This window comes from Ictalurus furcatus, chromosome 25 (assembly GCF_023375685.1).
Source record: "Ictalurus furcatus strain D&B chromosome 25, Billie_1.0, whole genome shotgun sequence".
Taxonomy (NCBI): domain Eukaryota; kingdom Metazoa; phylum Chordata; class Actinopteri; order Siluriformes; family Ictaluridae; genus Ictalurus; species Ictalurus furcatus.
In genome coordinates, this window is record NC_071279.1 from 11044557 (window position 1) to 11062577 (window position 18021).

General features: G+C 38.5%; 1 protein-coding gene across 2 annotated transcripts; it reads right to left on the reverse strand.

Annotated features, from left to right (window-relative positions):
• Positions 1-2221: 2221 nt before the first annotated feature.
• On the reverse strand, positions 2222-17585 carry LOC128601283 (flavin-containing monooxygenase 5-like). Of its 2 annotated transcripts, XM_053614353.1 has the most exons (8): positions 16607-17585; positions 11237-11425; positions 10984-11149; positions 10750-10892; positions 8911-9107; positions 8216-8562; positions 7709-7781; positions 2222-7602 (listed from the first exon to the last, which is right to left on the reverse strand). In XM_053614353.1, the coding sequence occupies exons 1-8, from the start codon at positions 16736-16738 to the stop codon at positions 7233-7235; spliced, it is 1617 nt and encodes a 538-aa protein (XP_053470328.1). In that variant the 5' UTR covers positions 16739-17585; the 3' UTR covers positions 2222-7232. The 2 variants fall into 2 exon arrangements, with proteins under 2 accessions (XP_053470328.1, XP_053470329.1); XM_053614354.1 differs by lacking the exon at positions 11237-11425 and having other exon boundaries at positions 16607-17584.
• Between the last annotated feature and the right edge of the window lie 436 nt (positions 17586-18021).

Genomic DNA, 18021 nt, shown 5'->3' on the forward strand with positions numbered 1-18021 from the left:
ATACAGTGCAATCACAGAGACAGCTGTAAACAAAGTAGCCCTTTCCACCCTTTTAAATGAGTTACACTGTATATACAAGCATTTGTTTTAGATCACACAATATAAAGACACACAGTTGTGATGAGTGATGTATATATACATCCTCAAAACAGTGAACTGTATAGTGAACTGCATGTTGATTGATCTAAAGCATATACTTGTATATACGGCACAGTATAACTCATTTAAAGGTAAGAAGTTCTACTTTGTTTACTGCTGATGCTGTGAGCATCCATGTTGATTTGACGTCACTTGTTGAATTCTGAAGAACTTGGAAGACCACACCGAGCTCCCAAGTAGAAATTCTGAGTTGAGGGGGTGTTTTCTTTGTTTTTCCTGGTCATTGGTCGAGAGTTACGAGTTGCAATCTTTAGTTAATGCAGTATTATTTTTGTGATCGTTTATCAGAAAAGTTGTTATAAAATTTGTCAATAGTATTTACTTTTTCTATTCATTTTTTATTTTTGACATTAAGGCCCAGTGAGTATGCTGAAAACTAGTTGTCAAGATTATATATAAAATATTTCCATTTAAAAGCTGAACTGACTGATGACTGAATTTGAAACAATTATTTTCTTTGTTGGAGAGCAGAAAAAGCCCTGCAGTACATAATACCTGGCCCTGGAACAGTATGTTTTTGAACAACACATTTTGAACAAATAGGCTTATTTCACATACCATTGAATTCTCTGGGCCTCTTCCTTGAACACATGCCCATGACATTTACCCAGTCACACTGGGGCTCAACAGAACTGAATAAATCATCGACATAAACACATCCTGTCCAAGTCAAGTGCAATGATTACTGGTTACAAATTATGACTATTATGGCAGTCTCTCTTTAAAATTGCATGTTGGTTTGCATATAGAACCAAAGCTAATTAGTTTTTAGAGCTTGATATGCCCTGTGAGTGCATATATCTAACGTATCACTCATTTAATAACCTCTAAATAGGCAATGTTTTGTGCTAGTGGTGCTATTAAAATAAACAGGGGTCAAGGTTTAGTGTAGACTAAACCTACAAGTAAAAGAGTAAACCCTGCTCAGGAGTGATGAATAATAATTACAAAACATGGCTTGGTCTTTAAGTTACCTAAAACATAAAAATGGTCTGCCACAACTCAAGCCCTCATATCAGCATTCGTTTACCTTTCGTCTTCATTCACTTGTTTGTCATGCATGCTTATATAAATACAGAGGACCTTTCATCTAGATTTCCTCCAAAGCAGTGGTTGCCAGGTTATGGTGTTTGATTTTGATAACAAGTGTATCTGAGGAGATAAGCCTGCTGTGATAATGTGCACTTTCTGTGTAAGAGGGCACTGGTGTACTGTAGTGATTTGGCCAAAGTGTAAGATGACCATTTTACCACACTTTAGAAGCTTTAACAGTTTCTTTATATCAAAAACCATAATATTTCAAAACAGTCCTCTGATCACTACCAAACAGTGTAAATAAAATGCATGATTCACAGATGTGTGCCATTTAGTGGGTAAGTAAATATTCTGGACTCCTGTCAGCTTTTCTCATGTGTTAAAATCATTGCTGCACTGCAACCCTGTCATACTGACTGAATTTACAAAGAGCACCAGATTCCCCTGCCTTACATCCATGCATCCATTTTCCATACAGCCTGGAGCCTATCCCAGGGAACTCGGGGCACAAGGCAGGGGACACCCTGTAATAGGTGCCAACCCATCACAATCACACACATTCACAGACTACAGACAATTTGGAAATGCCAATTAGCCTACAGCACATGCCTTTGGACTGAGGAAGGAAGACGGAGTATCTGGTGGAAACCATGGGGAGAAACTCTACACATACAGAGTGGAGGCAGGATTCAAACCCCCAACCCTGGAGGTGCAAGGCAAGCGTGCTAACCACTAAAGCACCATGCCTTACATATAGTTTGATGATGTAAGGCAGTTAGCTACACCTACCTTGTTTCTACACTCATTGGCCATTTTATATAAGATCCAGCCATACCATAGTTTGGTTTGTACAAATGCTATTACTGTAGCCCATCGGTTGTTATGCACATATTGTCAGTCCATCAATGGAAGCAGGCCGTCATATTATTTGATGATGTACCAGTATCAGCACAGCTAACTGACCTCTTTGATAAGATTAAAAGCTTGCAATTCACCAATGGTCACATACTAGAAATGCAGCTTGGCAAACCTTTCACATGATTTTTATTTGTGCACAAATACCATTTCCAAGTGACAATTACTGAGTAGAAATCATTCTATTTCTAATTTGAACACCATAAACAAAAAGAGCTGGTTCGACACCATAAACAAAAAGAGCTGAGGCAATACAGACAACTTAAAGGCCCAAACTACGGATTCAGTGAGCAATACGCAATGCACACACATATACACACTGCCATAACTGCATGAATTTATACACTCAAACTTATACATATACAGTACTAACATGCTCAGACATTGATATACATTTATGTTTATTTTCCATTTCCTCATTAAAAACATATCATCTATCACTTTTCTAACCTGGAGCATTTGTGGATTTGGTTCTCAGACAAAGAAGATCAAAGTTTTGAAGCTTTTAAATAAACTACAAGCTGACATGTGCCTTCTGCAAGAAACAGAAAGAATCAGAATCAGATATTACAAAATTAAATTAAAATTAAAATACAACAAAATTAAATTAAAGTACAATCATTAATTTTCGTCTCACTACAACACAAAACAAAGAGGTGTATGCATTTTAAGTTAAAAAACATCTCATTTGTTAATAACACCACCATTATAGACCCCAAAGGACATTTCATTATACGTTTCAATTAATAATAGCCTAGTCACAATTGGTAATCTATATGGCCCAAACACAGATGACTCGTCTTTTTTTCAGACTTTTTTTCCCCTCCATTTCAAACCTTTCTAACTGTCCTGTCATAAAACCAGGTGATTTCAACGCAGCTCTCGACCCAACAATAGATAGATCTAATAGTTTGAGCAATAAACGCATTTGGCAATCTGCAGAAACTACAAAACAGTTCATAAGTGATTTTGGTCTTGGCGATAGTTGGCGAATACAGCATCCAAATGTTAAAGAATCTTCTCACCAGTCCACCACTCATATTCCCACATTGATTTCTTTCTCACCAGTAATTCTATCACATCAAATATTTCTGATTCAAAGATCCATCCAATAACCATTAGAGACCATGCCCTGGTAACATTAAAATGGAATATAAATAGTCCACATGAACCCATTACCAGATAAAGCTTTAACACATCTCTTCTGAAAGACGCTGAATTTGACAGTTATTTTATAAGAGAGTGGGCATGCTTTCTATTAATGAATGACACTCCAGTCTCATCTCCGACTCTTCTGTGGGAAGCAGCAAAAGCAGTACTAAGAGGCAAAATGAAAGAAAAGGAACAAGAAGCAGAACTGGACCAAAAAAAAATCAAACAACTAGAAGACATCAATATAAATAACCCAACAGAATAAACAGAGAATAAATTTAGAAAATATAAATTCAAACTAAATGAATTCATCAATAAAAATATCCAATTCCTGATACACAGGCTAAGACAAGAAGACTTTCATCACAGTAATAAATCTGGTAAATATTTGGCAAAGCGAAATAAGGAAAAAGAAACAATCCCAGTTATTATGGATGCAGCATGCTGAACAATAAAGAACCAGGTCCTGATGGATTCCCTGCTGAATTCTACACACACCTATGGTCAATTTTATCACCACTCTTCATTTGAATGATAAGTGAATCAAAACAAAAATCAAAACTCCCAGCTAACATGAACACAGCCACAATTTGACTCCTTCTCAAACCCAATAAAGACCCAACATTACCATCAGGCTATTGTCCCATTTCTCTAATTAATGTAGACATTAAAATCATCTGCAAAATCATTGCTATAATCCATCCAGAATGTCACGTAGCTTCACATTGCACCAGGGGACTAGACAAGGATGCCCACTCTCCCCTTCACTATGTACCATTTTCAATGAACAGTTAGCAGCAGCTATTCATCAAAATAGCTACATTAAACGAATTCAAATACTTAGGATGATGATTTATTACTGTATCTACAAGACCCCCATCATCATTACAAGAAATGATTAAACTCATTGATTCATTCTCTAATATTTCAAATACTCAATTAACTGGAGTAAATCCTTCATTACATTCCAACAGGTTGGAAGTAACATCCCAGGCACCACCTATCCCTCTATGCACCAATCACATCACAAACTTAGGGATTAATGTTTCCTCCAGGCCGGCCGAGCTGTTTGGACTTAATTTTACTATTCAAAACAATGATGATCTTCAATGCTGGATGAACTTACCACTATCAATTATGGGCAGAATATCAGTAATTAAAATGACTATACTCCCTAATCTAAACTATTTATTCTCAATGATTCCAACACAACCCACCCTCACCTGGTTTAAATCACTAGACTCAATCACTACTAAATTCTACTGGAAAAATAAGACCCCAAGAATTAAATTGACTACCCCACAGAAACCAAAAACACAAGGTGGACTAGAAGCACCGCATTTCTACCACTACTATCTGGCCAATCAGCTTCATAATAGGTACAAATGGATCCATCCTAACCCATCAGAAAACACATGGTTAGATGTTGAACAAACAATTTTTAAGGACATTCACATTTCAGACTTACCCTTTTACAGTCAGACAATCAAAAAAACACCCCTGTTTTAAAACACCAACAATAGCATCAGCTCTGACAGCCTGGTGGAAATTTCATCAAATCACAAACAACCAACTTGCACCATCTAAATTCACCCCCATTTGGAATAACCCAGATTTTACAGTTAATAAGAAGCCACTCAACTTATGCACATGGGCAGAAAAGGGCATCACACAACTTCATCTTTACAAATTCACTTTATCCTTAACTTCAACATATCTTTCATAATAATAATCTGGCACCATTTTCTCACTTGGTCCAGAAACACGGCATCGGGAGTAAATGTTTTTTGGAATACTTACAAATCAAATCATCTATCCAATCTAAAATCGACAGTCTGACCAGTAACCTAAACCTTTCCCCTTCAATATCAGAGCTAATATGTCCTCAAAAATTACTCTCCAAAATATACAGAATAATATCAAAATCAGACAAAACATTAAGCTTACCAAATGCTAAATGGGAATCATACTTATCCATTACCCCTGATGCTGTTTTCTGGACACAAATCTGCAATAACATCTAATTTATTAATTGTTTAGCATGGGATTTACTTCAGAAACCTGCTTACACTACACATCCATAATCAATTTAAACAACACAAACAGTCAATTACTCTTAGTGGCTCTAACTATCGCCAAGAAAACTATCCTCATGAACTGGGAATCAAGGAACACCATACATATTGCATCTTGGAAAAACTTACTAACAGATTAGATCTCCATGGAAAACCTGTCCGCTTCCATTCAAAACAATACACTAGAATTACACCCCTCTTGGTCATCTCTCATTACTTTCCAACAGTCATGAATCCACTGACCTTCTTTGTCTGAGACCAACCTCAATGATACACCTCCATCAACATCCACATGTGATTGGGGGAGGGGGTAGGAAAAGGTAACAACACTGATTAATATTAAACCTAGTTAAATACATATAAAGATTAAAAAAAAAAATTCTTTCCCTCATTCGAGACCCCAGTTGGCCGTGGCATCCCAGTCCCTGTCTGATGTGGTGGGGATTAATTGTGGGTGGGTGTAGTGTGGGGCATGGGGCCTTGGGCTTGTGCCTTCCTGCCATCTTCCTGCACTCTTTCACCCAGGATTCCTTGCCTTTGGCTGGTTCCGCATTGCATGGCTCGCTTTTTAAATGCATCACATATTAGCTGAGATACATACACATCTATTAAGAGCTTAAACAAAGAATGCAAAGAAAAAGAAAAGGCAGAAAGGAAAAAAACACACACAGGGTAAGTGTGGCGTGGGTGTAGTGGCATGGGCTTTGCACTGGGCTGGTTCTGTACTGCACGCCTTGCTTTTTTAATGCATCACACACTAGTTGACACACAACTCTACTATGAGTTTAACAATGAACACATAAAAACAAACAAACAAACAAAACACGGTAAGCGTGGCATGTGTGTGGCGGTCTGGGGTGGTGAGTGTCCTGGGGGTTGGGCCATGGGACCCGTGCCCCGCGGCATATCTCCTTGATGGCCCGCTGTGGTGAGACATGGGTGGGGGACTAACTTATGCTATATTGACAGAAGGATCAGAGGCAGTCTGATAATAATTTATTATTATTATTATTATTATTATTATTATTATTATTGTTATTACTGCTACTACCACTACTATTAGACTACTATTATTATTATTTGTCCTCTTCCTCATCCTCCAACCCACCCTCATTCCTGATTAAATTAGTTTCTTCTTCTTACTCTTATTATTAGTTTTTATTATTATTATTATGTCTATTATACATTTATAAAGGTTCCTTTCATTTTATGCTTCCACTCCCACACCCAGATACACTTACATACACACACCACACATACACAGATATATATTTACATACAGGAGTTATCATAATAGACATGTCAAGTTGGCAGTTGATATGTATGTTTGTTTGCCTCGCTTATTATGTATTTGTCACTATGTATTATGCATTTGTATTATGTATCAATCTTTATTTGCATAAAAAATCTTTATTTGCATAAAAAAAAGAAAAAAAAGAGAATGACAAATTTGTTTCATAATCTATCAAGGTGTTTTTTTTTTTTTTAAAAAAAGATCTAGTTTTGATATATTTAACACTTTTCCCTCATCCTATAATTCCATATGTGTTATTTTACAGTTTTAGCATTATTCTAAAATGTGGATGTAATTAAAATAAAACATAAAAACTAATCTTTCATGAATAAGTGTGTTTTCGACTGGTACTGTATATTTTATTATATTTAGATAAGCAATATAAGTAATGTTACATTTTATATATGTGACAGAAATATTTATCTTTTTGTTATTATCAAATAGAAAAAGTCTATTATGAGGATGATGATGATGATTATTATTAACCTCAATTTGTCAAAGAACGAATATAAATTTAAATTTTGGATTAAAAAAAAGAAATCATTCTATTTAAATGCAAAACTCTAAAGCAGACTATGCTATGGAGGCCATACTATATGTAATCAGGTACTGAAGAAAGGTTTATTTCTCTTCTGCAATTCAATGAGAGCAAAAATCACCATCACCCCTCCTGCCAGACTCAGCCAGTAACGTAGTCTAGAAGTTTTGTGCTCTGGAATGGGGCGTGTCTTGAATGGCTGGGTTACACGCTCCCACTGGGTGAGGATTGCCTGACGAGCCCCGTCCCACTGACCCGGCCCACGCAGCCGAAACTGGTATGGGGTGCAGGGGCCGAACAGAACCCTCAAACCCAAACCAGGATCGGTCAGGAACAGCCACAAGCAGTTGGGATGCACACCGATTTCCCGTGCGATGGAATCCAAGTAAGGGATATAGTCCACAAAGTGAACAGCTTTCTTTGGACAAGAGTATCTGTGAAAGATCGAGAGACATGGAAAAAAAACATGAGAAATGAGACAGTAGGACAGCAAATATCTGAAGAAAATAATTATATAAAAATTTAATTAAACAAAATCACCTTTTCATATTTGCCTTCCAGTCTTTCTCAGTGATCTTATGCATAATTGATAGGGGAGGAAGTTGGTTTAAACCTTGAGAAAAAGAGTGAACAAACTGTTTCAAGATTTTTTTTACTTTTTTACAGACATTCAGGACTCACCAACGGGCTACTTCACTTACATATCTCATAACACAATATTAGTCATATTATTTTAAACTGACTAACAATGTATTCATTCATTATATAATTTTCCCTCTCAAGCTATCAATATCGTAACTGATAAGCGATTTGTACTCATAAACAATTTGGTATTATTACCAGCCAGAGACCTCCTTGAGTCATTTGTCTTGTTTCCAGCCAAAAGGCAAGAAGCAGATACATGACCACTGCCCTGCTATGTTCATAGATAACTATGTAAAACACTGAGATGAACTCAATTTTATGAAGCATCAGCATTCATTTCAGTTGATTCTGTGAGAATCTTGTCAGCAGTTTTTGGTTCACTGTCTCCTCGCTCTGTAATACCTGCAAAGACTCGGGTGGCCCATCGTGCCTGCATTTCCATTATAGGCATTAGCGGTCCAAAGGAAGTGAGTAACCCCAAAAAGGCCAGTGTGGGGCGCTCTATGTACAGAGGGAAGACTCTTCTGTAGAGGCTCATTTCCCCCGCAGGATCATTGTACTTTGAAGACAGTAAGTATGGGAAGCTTGCCCTGTATCCTGTACAGAAGACAACTGCATCTATCCCATCTTCAACTGCCTCGTCATCAAATACAACAGTCGAGCCTCGGAACTCTCGCACGTTTGGTTTCACCTGCAGTGCCCCCTGAAGGATGCGTTCTGGTAGGTCATCATTTGTAATGGGTGGTTGGCTGAGGATCCGGCAAAAGAAATAGATGAGCAAAAGATGCCATTGAAGGAATGCTTTAATTAATCCTTTACTAAAAATTGCTAGCACATCTAATAGTTAATAAACACTACTATGGAGAAGCAAGCAGTATGCTGCATCATTAAATGATAATTACAATAGCCTTTTTTTGGGTGACGTAGTCCTTTAATAGGCTTTAGTGTATAGTGATGAGTTTTTCTGGGATGTAGTTCTTATCCCTAACAGTAATGCCTTTATTAAACCCTGGCTGCAAATCTATAGTTTTTCATAAAGGTGCTTTATGTCCTTTCAGGTACAAGCTGTAGTGCTGTGCTGTTTTGTTCCACTGTACCTGTGGCTGGGCTGAAGTCCGTACAGCCTGTGGTTAAATTTCTGATTGTAGAATCTCTCTAATGCCCAGTTGAGCAGAGCTCGAGGAAGCACTTGCATCAGAAGGCTGTTCAGACGTGTAAGTTGCATGTCCAAAGGCAGGCCTCTAGTAGATGAACGGCTCACAATCCATGCTCCATCGCGCGTGCTCAGAAAAGTCTTTGAGATAAAAATAGATAGGAAACAAAATATTAAATTATATTATGGTAGATTATGGGTGTATTTGTAGGCACAATAAAGAAGAGCACTAACACACAGATGAGCCAAAACATTAAGACGATCTGCCGAACATGCTGTTGGTCTGCCACGTGACATCTACAGCTGCATTCAAAATTATTCAACCCCCACTGCAAATCAGGTTTATTGTCAAAATATACAGGCTTTCAGCTGTTTGTAATGAACAAATCAAACAAAACCAATTGAAATATTTCAACACAATGAGTGCTTCAAATGGTTTTCACAAATTCAACTGAAAATGACTTCTCCTGTCACACAATTATTCAACCCCTTCATGGCAGGCATCTTTAGTAGTTAGTAGAGCACTCTTTTGCTGTTATGACCAGCTGCAAATGAGATGCATAGCCAGACACCAGCTTCTGGCAGCATTCCTGAGGAATCTTAGTCCATTCCTCAAGAGCAATGGCCTCCAGTTCAGTAATATTCTTGGGTTTGCGTGCTGCAACCGCCTTCTTCAAATCCCACCAGAGATTTTCTATGGGGTTCAAGGCAGGTGACTGTGATGGCCCTGTAGAATCTTCCAGGACTTCTTCTGTAACCAAGCCTTGGTGGAATTTGAGGTATGCTTGAGATTATTGTCCTGTTGGATGGTCCAATGACGCCCAAGCTTCAGCTTCCTCACAGATGGCATGATGTTTTCGCCTAGGATTTCCTAATACTTCAATGAATCCATCTGGCCTTCCACATGCTGCAGATTTCCAGTTGATGCAAAGCAGCCCCAAAGCATCAGCGAGCCACCACCATGCTTGGCTGTGGACAGAGTGAAAGTTTTGTTTCATCGCTCCACAGAACAGAATCCCAAAACTTCTGTGGCTTATTTATATGATTTTGATCAGACTTTTTTTGTGCTTTTGGGTCAGTAGTGGTGTACGTCTTTGGCATGAAAACCTTCTGCATTTAGTACGCTCCTTACTGTGCTCACTGAAACCTCAATGCCTGTTGCCACCAAATCTTGCTGCAGGTCTTTTGCAGTCACTCGAGGGTTTTTCACAATCTGCCACAATCTGCCTTCTCAAACTCGTAGACCCAGTACCCTGGTGCTGGTTTGTGGTTTGTCCCTCCTTGGATCACTGTCAGTAAGTACTCACTGCTGACTGGGAACACCCCATAAGCCTTGCCTTTTCGGAGATGCTCTGATCCAGTTGTCTGGCCATAATTATTTGGCACTTGTCAGAGTCACTCAGGTCTTGACAAATGCCCATTTCTCCCACATCCAACAGGTCAACTATGAGAACCGAAGATTTTCTTACCATTTAATATATTCCAGGCAATGACATGCACCATTATTACAAGATAGTCAATGTTACTTGCTTCATCTGTGAGTGACTTAATATTTTGACCCATCGGTGTAGTGCACAATGTTAAATGATAACCTACCATTAGTCTTTAATGGAAATAATATGGGGAATAGTATATTATGAATGAACATATGGCTAGTTCCTGAGTGCCAGACTAGCTGTTTCATTTTAACAAAAACTTTTTGTCTGTTATTTGTTTTAACCAGTATCTGGAAAACCAGGCGTGTACAGGAGTGTGTTTTGATCAGTTCCCTGATTGTGTTTACTCTTTCTGCCACTCTACTGATCTCCACAGCAATGTCTCCACCAGAGTTGCCAATGCCAATAACCACCACCCTCTTCCCATGGAATGGATGTGGATCCTTATATTCCCAACTATGGCAGCACTTCCCTGGAAACGTTTCTATTCCTAAAGCAGAAAAAAAAGAAATGGATCAAAATAAGACTGATTTTGAAGTCTATGTGCTTTACAGGTATGAAGAGTGGGAGAATGATTATACCAGGAAACGCTGAGAGGGGTGTAACAGGGTGTGTGAAGCTTCCCGAACACGCAAACACCCCATCAAACACCTGTGTTTCTTTGTGTCCATCTCTGTTTTCAGTTACCACCTCCCACTGTCCTGTGTGAGAGAAGTCATGCCTCTGTCTCACACTGAGCACTGTTGTCTGAAACATACACATTATATTTTACATATGCATAGTAACATCTATGTGCAAAAAAGAAAATGAAACAAAGAAATAACTAACGATAACCTGGAAGTGAATGTACTTGAGCAGGTCAAAGTGCTCAGCATACAGCCGTAGATAGTTCAGGAACATGGAGTGGTGCATGTAGTTTGGATAGTGTGCTGGCATGGGGAAATCACTAAAGCACATCATCTCTTTTGAGGTATTTACAACCAGTGAGCGGTACATGCTGGAGCGTTCAGCCTCTGGTGTCTCCTGCACATGCAAAAAAAAGCACAGCAACACTAATGTGTTGGACTAGTGGGTAGCAATGAAATACAATGGATACTTTTTTTAAAACAGGGGTTGTATATCTGCCACTTGATGTAGTGTACAACACAAAGAATGGCGGTATTTCAGCTGCTTCAATGACCAGTTCATAGCATAGGTGATATTTCAGGCGATTCCACCAATTATTATTTACAGGCCCACAGAGCTTTATTTGGAATTTCTTCGTGAATTTTTCAGATTTCATCTCAAACATGGTTGTTTCTTTAGACAGAAAATTAATAGATGGAGACTTCAATATTCATTTTGATAACTTGGAAAACCCTCTGATAACAATGTTTGTGTCCATTCTATATTCAACAGGAGTTAGTCAGTACATAATAGAATAACCACTCATAATAGTGGTCACACTCTTGATGTAACACCAACATTCTGTCCCCCCCCTTTGGCTGCTCCAGTTTGGGGTCACCACAGCACATCACCCATCCACATATTTTGATGCTGGTACAAGTTTGCCCTTCCTGACGCAATCCTCCCCATTTTCCAGTCTTCGGACCAGCACTGAAAGTGCACTCTCGTGCAACCCTCCAGTGGCTGGGGTTAGTTCCCTGACTGGGAATGGCCGCATGTTTGTCACTAGTCCACAAGGGAACGTTCGGATTAAATCTAGAAAATATAGTCAGACTTCCATAGTCTGAAGCTATCTCAGATCATTACCTCATTTAAAACGTGTCATAGTCATAATATGCACTTTGCCACACTACTTGTGCAAATGTACATTCACGTCAGGTAGTGCATAGTTTTATCAATAATCTCCCAGAGTTATCAACTTTGATTGGATCACCGTATGGAATCTGATCGGGTGTCTGAATACTTAGAGCCAAAATTCTGCCAGCGATTTGACATTTGCCGATACCTCAGTGACTGCCACGATACGATTTCGATTCGATATTAAAAGATGTGTCTATTTCACACGATCAGTTACATTTCTGTTAATTCACAGATGCAATCAAAATATAGTTTGGAACATTTATTGAGTTTTTTCCCCTTATGAAATACTACATATTTCAGTGCAAATTAGGACAACCGAGACATAGCTGGAATTAAATTGTTCTAAATAAAGGGTCCATCTCAGGGCCGTTGTGAGAGTCATTTTCAGCCCGGGAGTTTAATGCTCAAGACCAGACCATTTTTTCCATGGTGGAACAACTTTGATAATTGAAGTGACAGTTCAGGTCTTACTATCCGGTTTTATTTATTATTGACATGTTTCAATAAGTGTCACGTATCGTGACGTAACGGAGATAGGGACGGATGCAAGTGCAGTAGGAACAGTTTTATTTAAGAGAGACACAGGTAGATAAATCCAAATCGTAATCCATAAACGTAATCCAAAACATGCAAAAGGTCAGGCGATCAGCAAACAGGCATAAACGGGGCAAGGCAGGAAACTATTTCGTGGTCACGGAAAACAGAGTCGAGATACAAAACATGAAACATAAGCTATGACTATGAACTGGGAGCGGAGAAACCAGCGTGAACTAAACAGACGAATCTAAACATGAAACATGAAACATGAAACATGACATGAACTATGACTGTGACTGTGACTGTGGTTATCTATCGTAAGGAATCTAAACTAATCTATTATACTGTATTATACTGTACTGTACTGTATCGTATCGTATCGAATGTTCCGCGCTGTGTGCTGGGATGCACGCGGTATATATACAAACATAATCAGCCGCGTAACAGCTGACGGCTGAGGGCAATTCAGACACACGTGAAACCATAGTCAATGACAGAACAGGGAGGAGACATAACAAAACATAACAAATGCACGTGTCCCAATGTCACGAATGTCAACAACGAAAAGCAGTGGCTCGCGCACCTTGCACGGCAGCATGCATTCACATGCTCTTCAGCACGCTGCTTAAAGGGGAAGTCGTGACAATAAAAATATAAAGTTAAATAACAAGTGACATACTGAGTAATGTTTTCTGCTACAAAAAGTCCAACTGTAACATTACGAAAAAAAAATGTTGGTTTGCATTCAAACAAATATGAAGTATTTCAGTAAGAAATATATATTTTTTGGCAGCTACCTCATGCCACAGCATGTGACGATGGTTTGTTTATATCTCCATGGTATGTGCGCTTGTGTGTGTGTGTGTGTGTGTGTGTGTGTGTGTGTGTGTGAAAGAAAGAGAGAGAGAGAGAAAGAGAGAGAGAGAGAACACATTGGCTCTGAGCCAAGTGACATGAGAAAACGGCACTTTTTAATGCATAAGTAACTGATGTGCTCTCCCTATCCCGATTCTCCGGATTCTGCCAATTAGCCACTCTGGTTATGGTCCATCTTACAAATGACACATGCATCGATGTTTACGCACTGCATTGATACATCGGATCGTTGGTTATTTGATCGATACATTGATCAATATAGACCGTTCATTACACCCCTATTGCGTACTATATCCCTTACCTATACATTTATTCAAACAGATACTACCAGAAGCAATTTCTAAAAAAAAAAAAAAAAAAGCACTGGCTATGCACCTAAGTCCTTTAAACTAGCAGCTATCAAACCCCTGATACAAAATCCCTGACCTCGACCCTTGTCAGCTGTCCAACTACAGGCCAATTTCAAACCTCCCTTTTATCTGTAAGATCCAAAAAAAAGGTACGTCAGTTATGCTTATACCTACACAGGAATGACATTTATTAAATGCTGACTTGTTTATGCATACTAAGGTAAAGTTTGGTGTTCCACAAGGTTCTGTTTTAGGCCCAGTGCTTATTTCTCTATATAAGCTACCTCTGGGTAAAATTATTTGTAAACATCGTATTAGCTTCCACTGTTATGCTGATGACACACAGTTTATGCTTCAGCAAAGCCAGATGACAGACACCAGCTTAACAAAGTTGAGGAATGTGTAAAGGACATTAGAGATTGGATACTTATTAACTTCCTTTTACATAATTCTGACAAGACAGATGTACTTCTACTGGGAACACATGCAGCTAGAAGTAAGCATTCTGATTACACAGTAACTCTGGATGTACTTTCAGTCACATCATATGCAGCAGTGAAAGAATTTGGTGTACTTGGTTGACTCCTGTGTTTCATTTGAAGCTCATGTAAGAAGCTCTTGAAGCTCAGTTGAGGGTATAGTCGGTTGTTGCAAAATACCATTTGAACATTTGCAAACATAGTCAAAAACAGGGTTTTGTACAAGGTTTGGTCCATTAGCTAGAGAAGATTTCAAAGAAAACCTTGCTACATCAGTTCTCCTACTCTACTCTACTGGACTGCAGCCAATCCAATTCTTCATGCCTCTGAAACCCTGCAAGAGCCTTCTTCCATTTCCATTCATCTATTTTTTGGTGGATGTTCAATTTTCTGCTTTGATTCTGTTGTCTGAGGCCATTCCTGGTGCCATCTGACTATGGTTTCTGGTGTGTTAGTATACAGTCTATGTGGATTTGGTTTCTCCTGTCCTGACATCAGAAAGCTAGTTCTTCCTGCCTCAACTCCAGTGTGCTGTCCCATGTGCTGAGCCTGATTCCCTGTCAGCACTCTGAAGCTCCAGTACCCTGTTATCAAGGATAGTAGTATATCACTAAAAGAATGTAGATAATAAACTAGTTTTGCACAATATGTCCTTCATTAATCATTATCAGAGTAATGGCCTTTGCACGGCATATTGCATAAGAGTGCAATATGCAACTGCCAATTCAAACAAATTTCTTAAACTGTGTCACTGTGGCTATTTTATATCTCCAGATGAGAGTTTTTGTGGATGTTTTAATGAATTACAGCATGGACATGACACAACAAATCATTCATCCATATTCAGTAACTACTTTAGTCTGATCAGGACAGGAGCTTAGTGGATCAGGAACCTAGCCCATGAACTCTGGGTGCAAGGCAAAAATACACCCTGAATGGGATATCAGACAATTGTAGGGCACCATGTACACATACCACGAGTCTTTGGCTATGTTCTGGGTACAGATTTTAGTGACTTATTGTCTAGTTATTGTCTAATGCTCTGTTCCTGTGTCTGTCCCAGGTCCTGTCTCTGTTACTGGCCTGACTTCTCTACGGGATATATCCCATCCTTGTTGCTTCAGGGCCCCTAGATATTCTGGACTCTGCAGTAGCCTTGCCTCTTTTGTCCTATGGTGTCATCTTCCTCCTGTCTACTGTCTTCACATGCACATTAAGCAGAGGGCTCCATCACAAAACCTTACTGCTGGCTTTGAAGTTTCTTTAGCACTGCTGCCCCTCAGCTTTGGCCGTGAGCCTCATGTATCAAGCTGGATATAACCAAATTTGTAAATCGTTTGTATTAGAGTTCACACCTCGACTAGTTTGACTTCAAATAATACAATTTGCATGGATTACTGCACTTTTATATCTGGAATATACTGTCGAGTCTAAAATTGCTAATTTTTATTACGTTTACAGCATTTAGAAGACAGAGAATTATAGAAGGGCTTTGGAGTCTCTATCAAAAACACTTCCTCATGCTAGTTCACTAGGTTCACATGTGTGGGAATGGGTCTTTGTGTTACCTACAAACTATTAGAATATGCACACCACAATTTAATACCCGGTTGAATACATATGTTTTACAAATTAATTCCTCTTGGATGTGCAATAAATGATGGGGTTGCTCAGGAACTGGCTTCTTGCAGTTCTTCAGAGACTGCCATCTTCAGCAAAGAATAATGATGGTACCCTAGCTGACCGTGTACATCCCCTATGCAAAAGGCCAGCTTTGCTTTTGCTTTGCTAATTTCACCTGCTTTGTGGAAAATTTACCACTGTCTGTATGTACCCAATTCTCCTTTTTTGCCTTGTTTTGCAAGTTTCTGTCTGTAGTTCTGAGCTATGTTTACTTGATTCTCATATTCCCTGTTTCAATGTCTTCACGTTTAGATGAAAGTACAGTGTTCCAATGACAGTGATTGTTTTGAAAAGTCCAAAATCTTGATAATGCTGGGAAGATGGTGTGCAATGTTTACATGCTCCAGTGAGATACATACTCACTGACTCAAGTGTTCCCATTATTTCTGTAGTTGTCTGTACTGTGATAAAATGTTGCATGAAGCAGGATTTTATTAAAAATCTAGTCTAATTTCCCTAGCAAAACATCTCACCTTAAACCTCCAGAGTCCTCCAATGTCATCACTGCTCTCAAAACACACTGGCTCCAGATCCTCATCCAAGCAGCACTTTATGCAGGTTAGTCCAGAGCATCCTCCTCCAATCACAGCAACACGCCGAGCCATAATGTGGATCTGAAAATCAGTGATAGCATTTATAGATACAACTGTTTAACTGATTTGTGCAACATACACACTCAAACCAGGCATGACATTGTGGTGTGCACATTCCAGCACTGGGTTTGTAGATAATACAAAGATTCATCCCCACAGAAGCACACAAATGCAGTGTGGCCCTTTTTTACTCAACTAAAAAACAGGATAAAAACCAAGGACATTTGACACAGGACTAAGACTAGATTAAAATATTGCTGACAAAATTAACACTAAACTGAAGAAAGTCAGAGTGTCTTATGTCGAGACCACAGTTATAAACTTTTTAAACCCTTTCATGCATAAATTGTTTATACACAGATCCAGATTCTTTTACATTTTCTTTTTCTTGTTTAAAAGTTCATGATTCTGTCTAAATGTTATTTGTATTAAAAAGTAAATGAGTAAAAAAAAAACAGTGTGCTTGAAATAATAATTGTAAAAAAAAAAATTAATCTTCAAACATCCAAAAAATGTTTACAGTCAGGTCTAAAATATGTAATGTTGAAGACAAAAACATTAGACAATATCATTACTGAACATGAAAAAATTACACAGTTCAGGATTATTGCATGCAAAGGAGGTAAAAAAAAATCTTCCCAAAAATAACACTAGTTTTACAAACAACACAAAACAAACAAACACAAAAAAAACCAATTCTAATTCTAAGGAGATCAGTAGAGAATTTATGTAGATATACCCCAACAATCAATGCAAGGTGTCATGTCATTAAAATAATTTACAACACACCCTCTAAGCCCAATACAACCTGCTTATATTAAGTTAAATTAGAAGAAGGTTTTAAAAAGAGGTGACCCTTCTTACCTTTCACCTGATAACAGTGCACAAAGCAGCTGCTTGGACTTTGCTTTTATGTCAGCCGTGATTTGTTTGGTGGGGGGTGGGGGGGGGGGGTTCCATTATGTACTTGTTTCCATTATGTACTTGATGGGCATAAAGACTTTCTCTGCCTTTAAACACCACCTGTTAATACATTTTTAGTCATAGTTACTATGAAAATACAGTGTAAGGTAATTCTAAGGAAATTAAGAAGCGCACAGCTGGATTTGACTGACAGTTAATGACTTGATAGCCTACCAAATGATACCTCTTGGAGGAATGGTGCAGTATACAATATACTATGCCATTTCAAACATATCCAGTGCTGTGAAAAAGTATTTTCCCTATCCTGATTTCTTCTGTTTTTGTGTATATGTCACACTAAATAGTTTTAGATCTTCAAATGAAATACATCA

What these genes read in the sequence shown, in the direction of transcription:
- LOC128601283 (XM_053614353.1), bottom strand. Translation starts at nt 16,738, where the DNA reads ATGGCTCGGCGTGTTGCTGTGATTGGAGGAGGATGCTCTGGACTAACC. An exon ending in TCAAGTACATTCACTTCCAG is followed by an intron (nt 11,150 to 11,236) that starts GTTATCGTTAGT and finishes TGTATGTTTCAG; the next exon opens with ACAACAGTGCTCAGTGTGAG. An exon ending in TCAGTAGAGTGGCAGAAAGA is followed by an intron (nt 9,108 to 10,749) that starts GTAAACACAATC and finishes TTTATCTCAAAG; the next exon opens with ACTTTTCTGAGCACGCGCGA.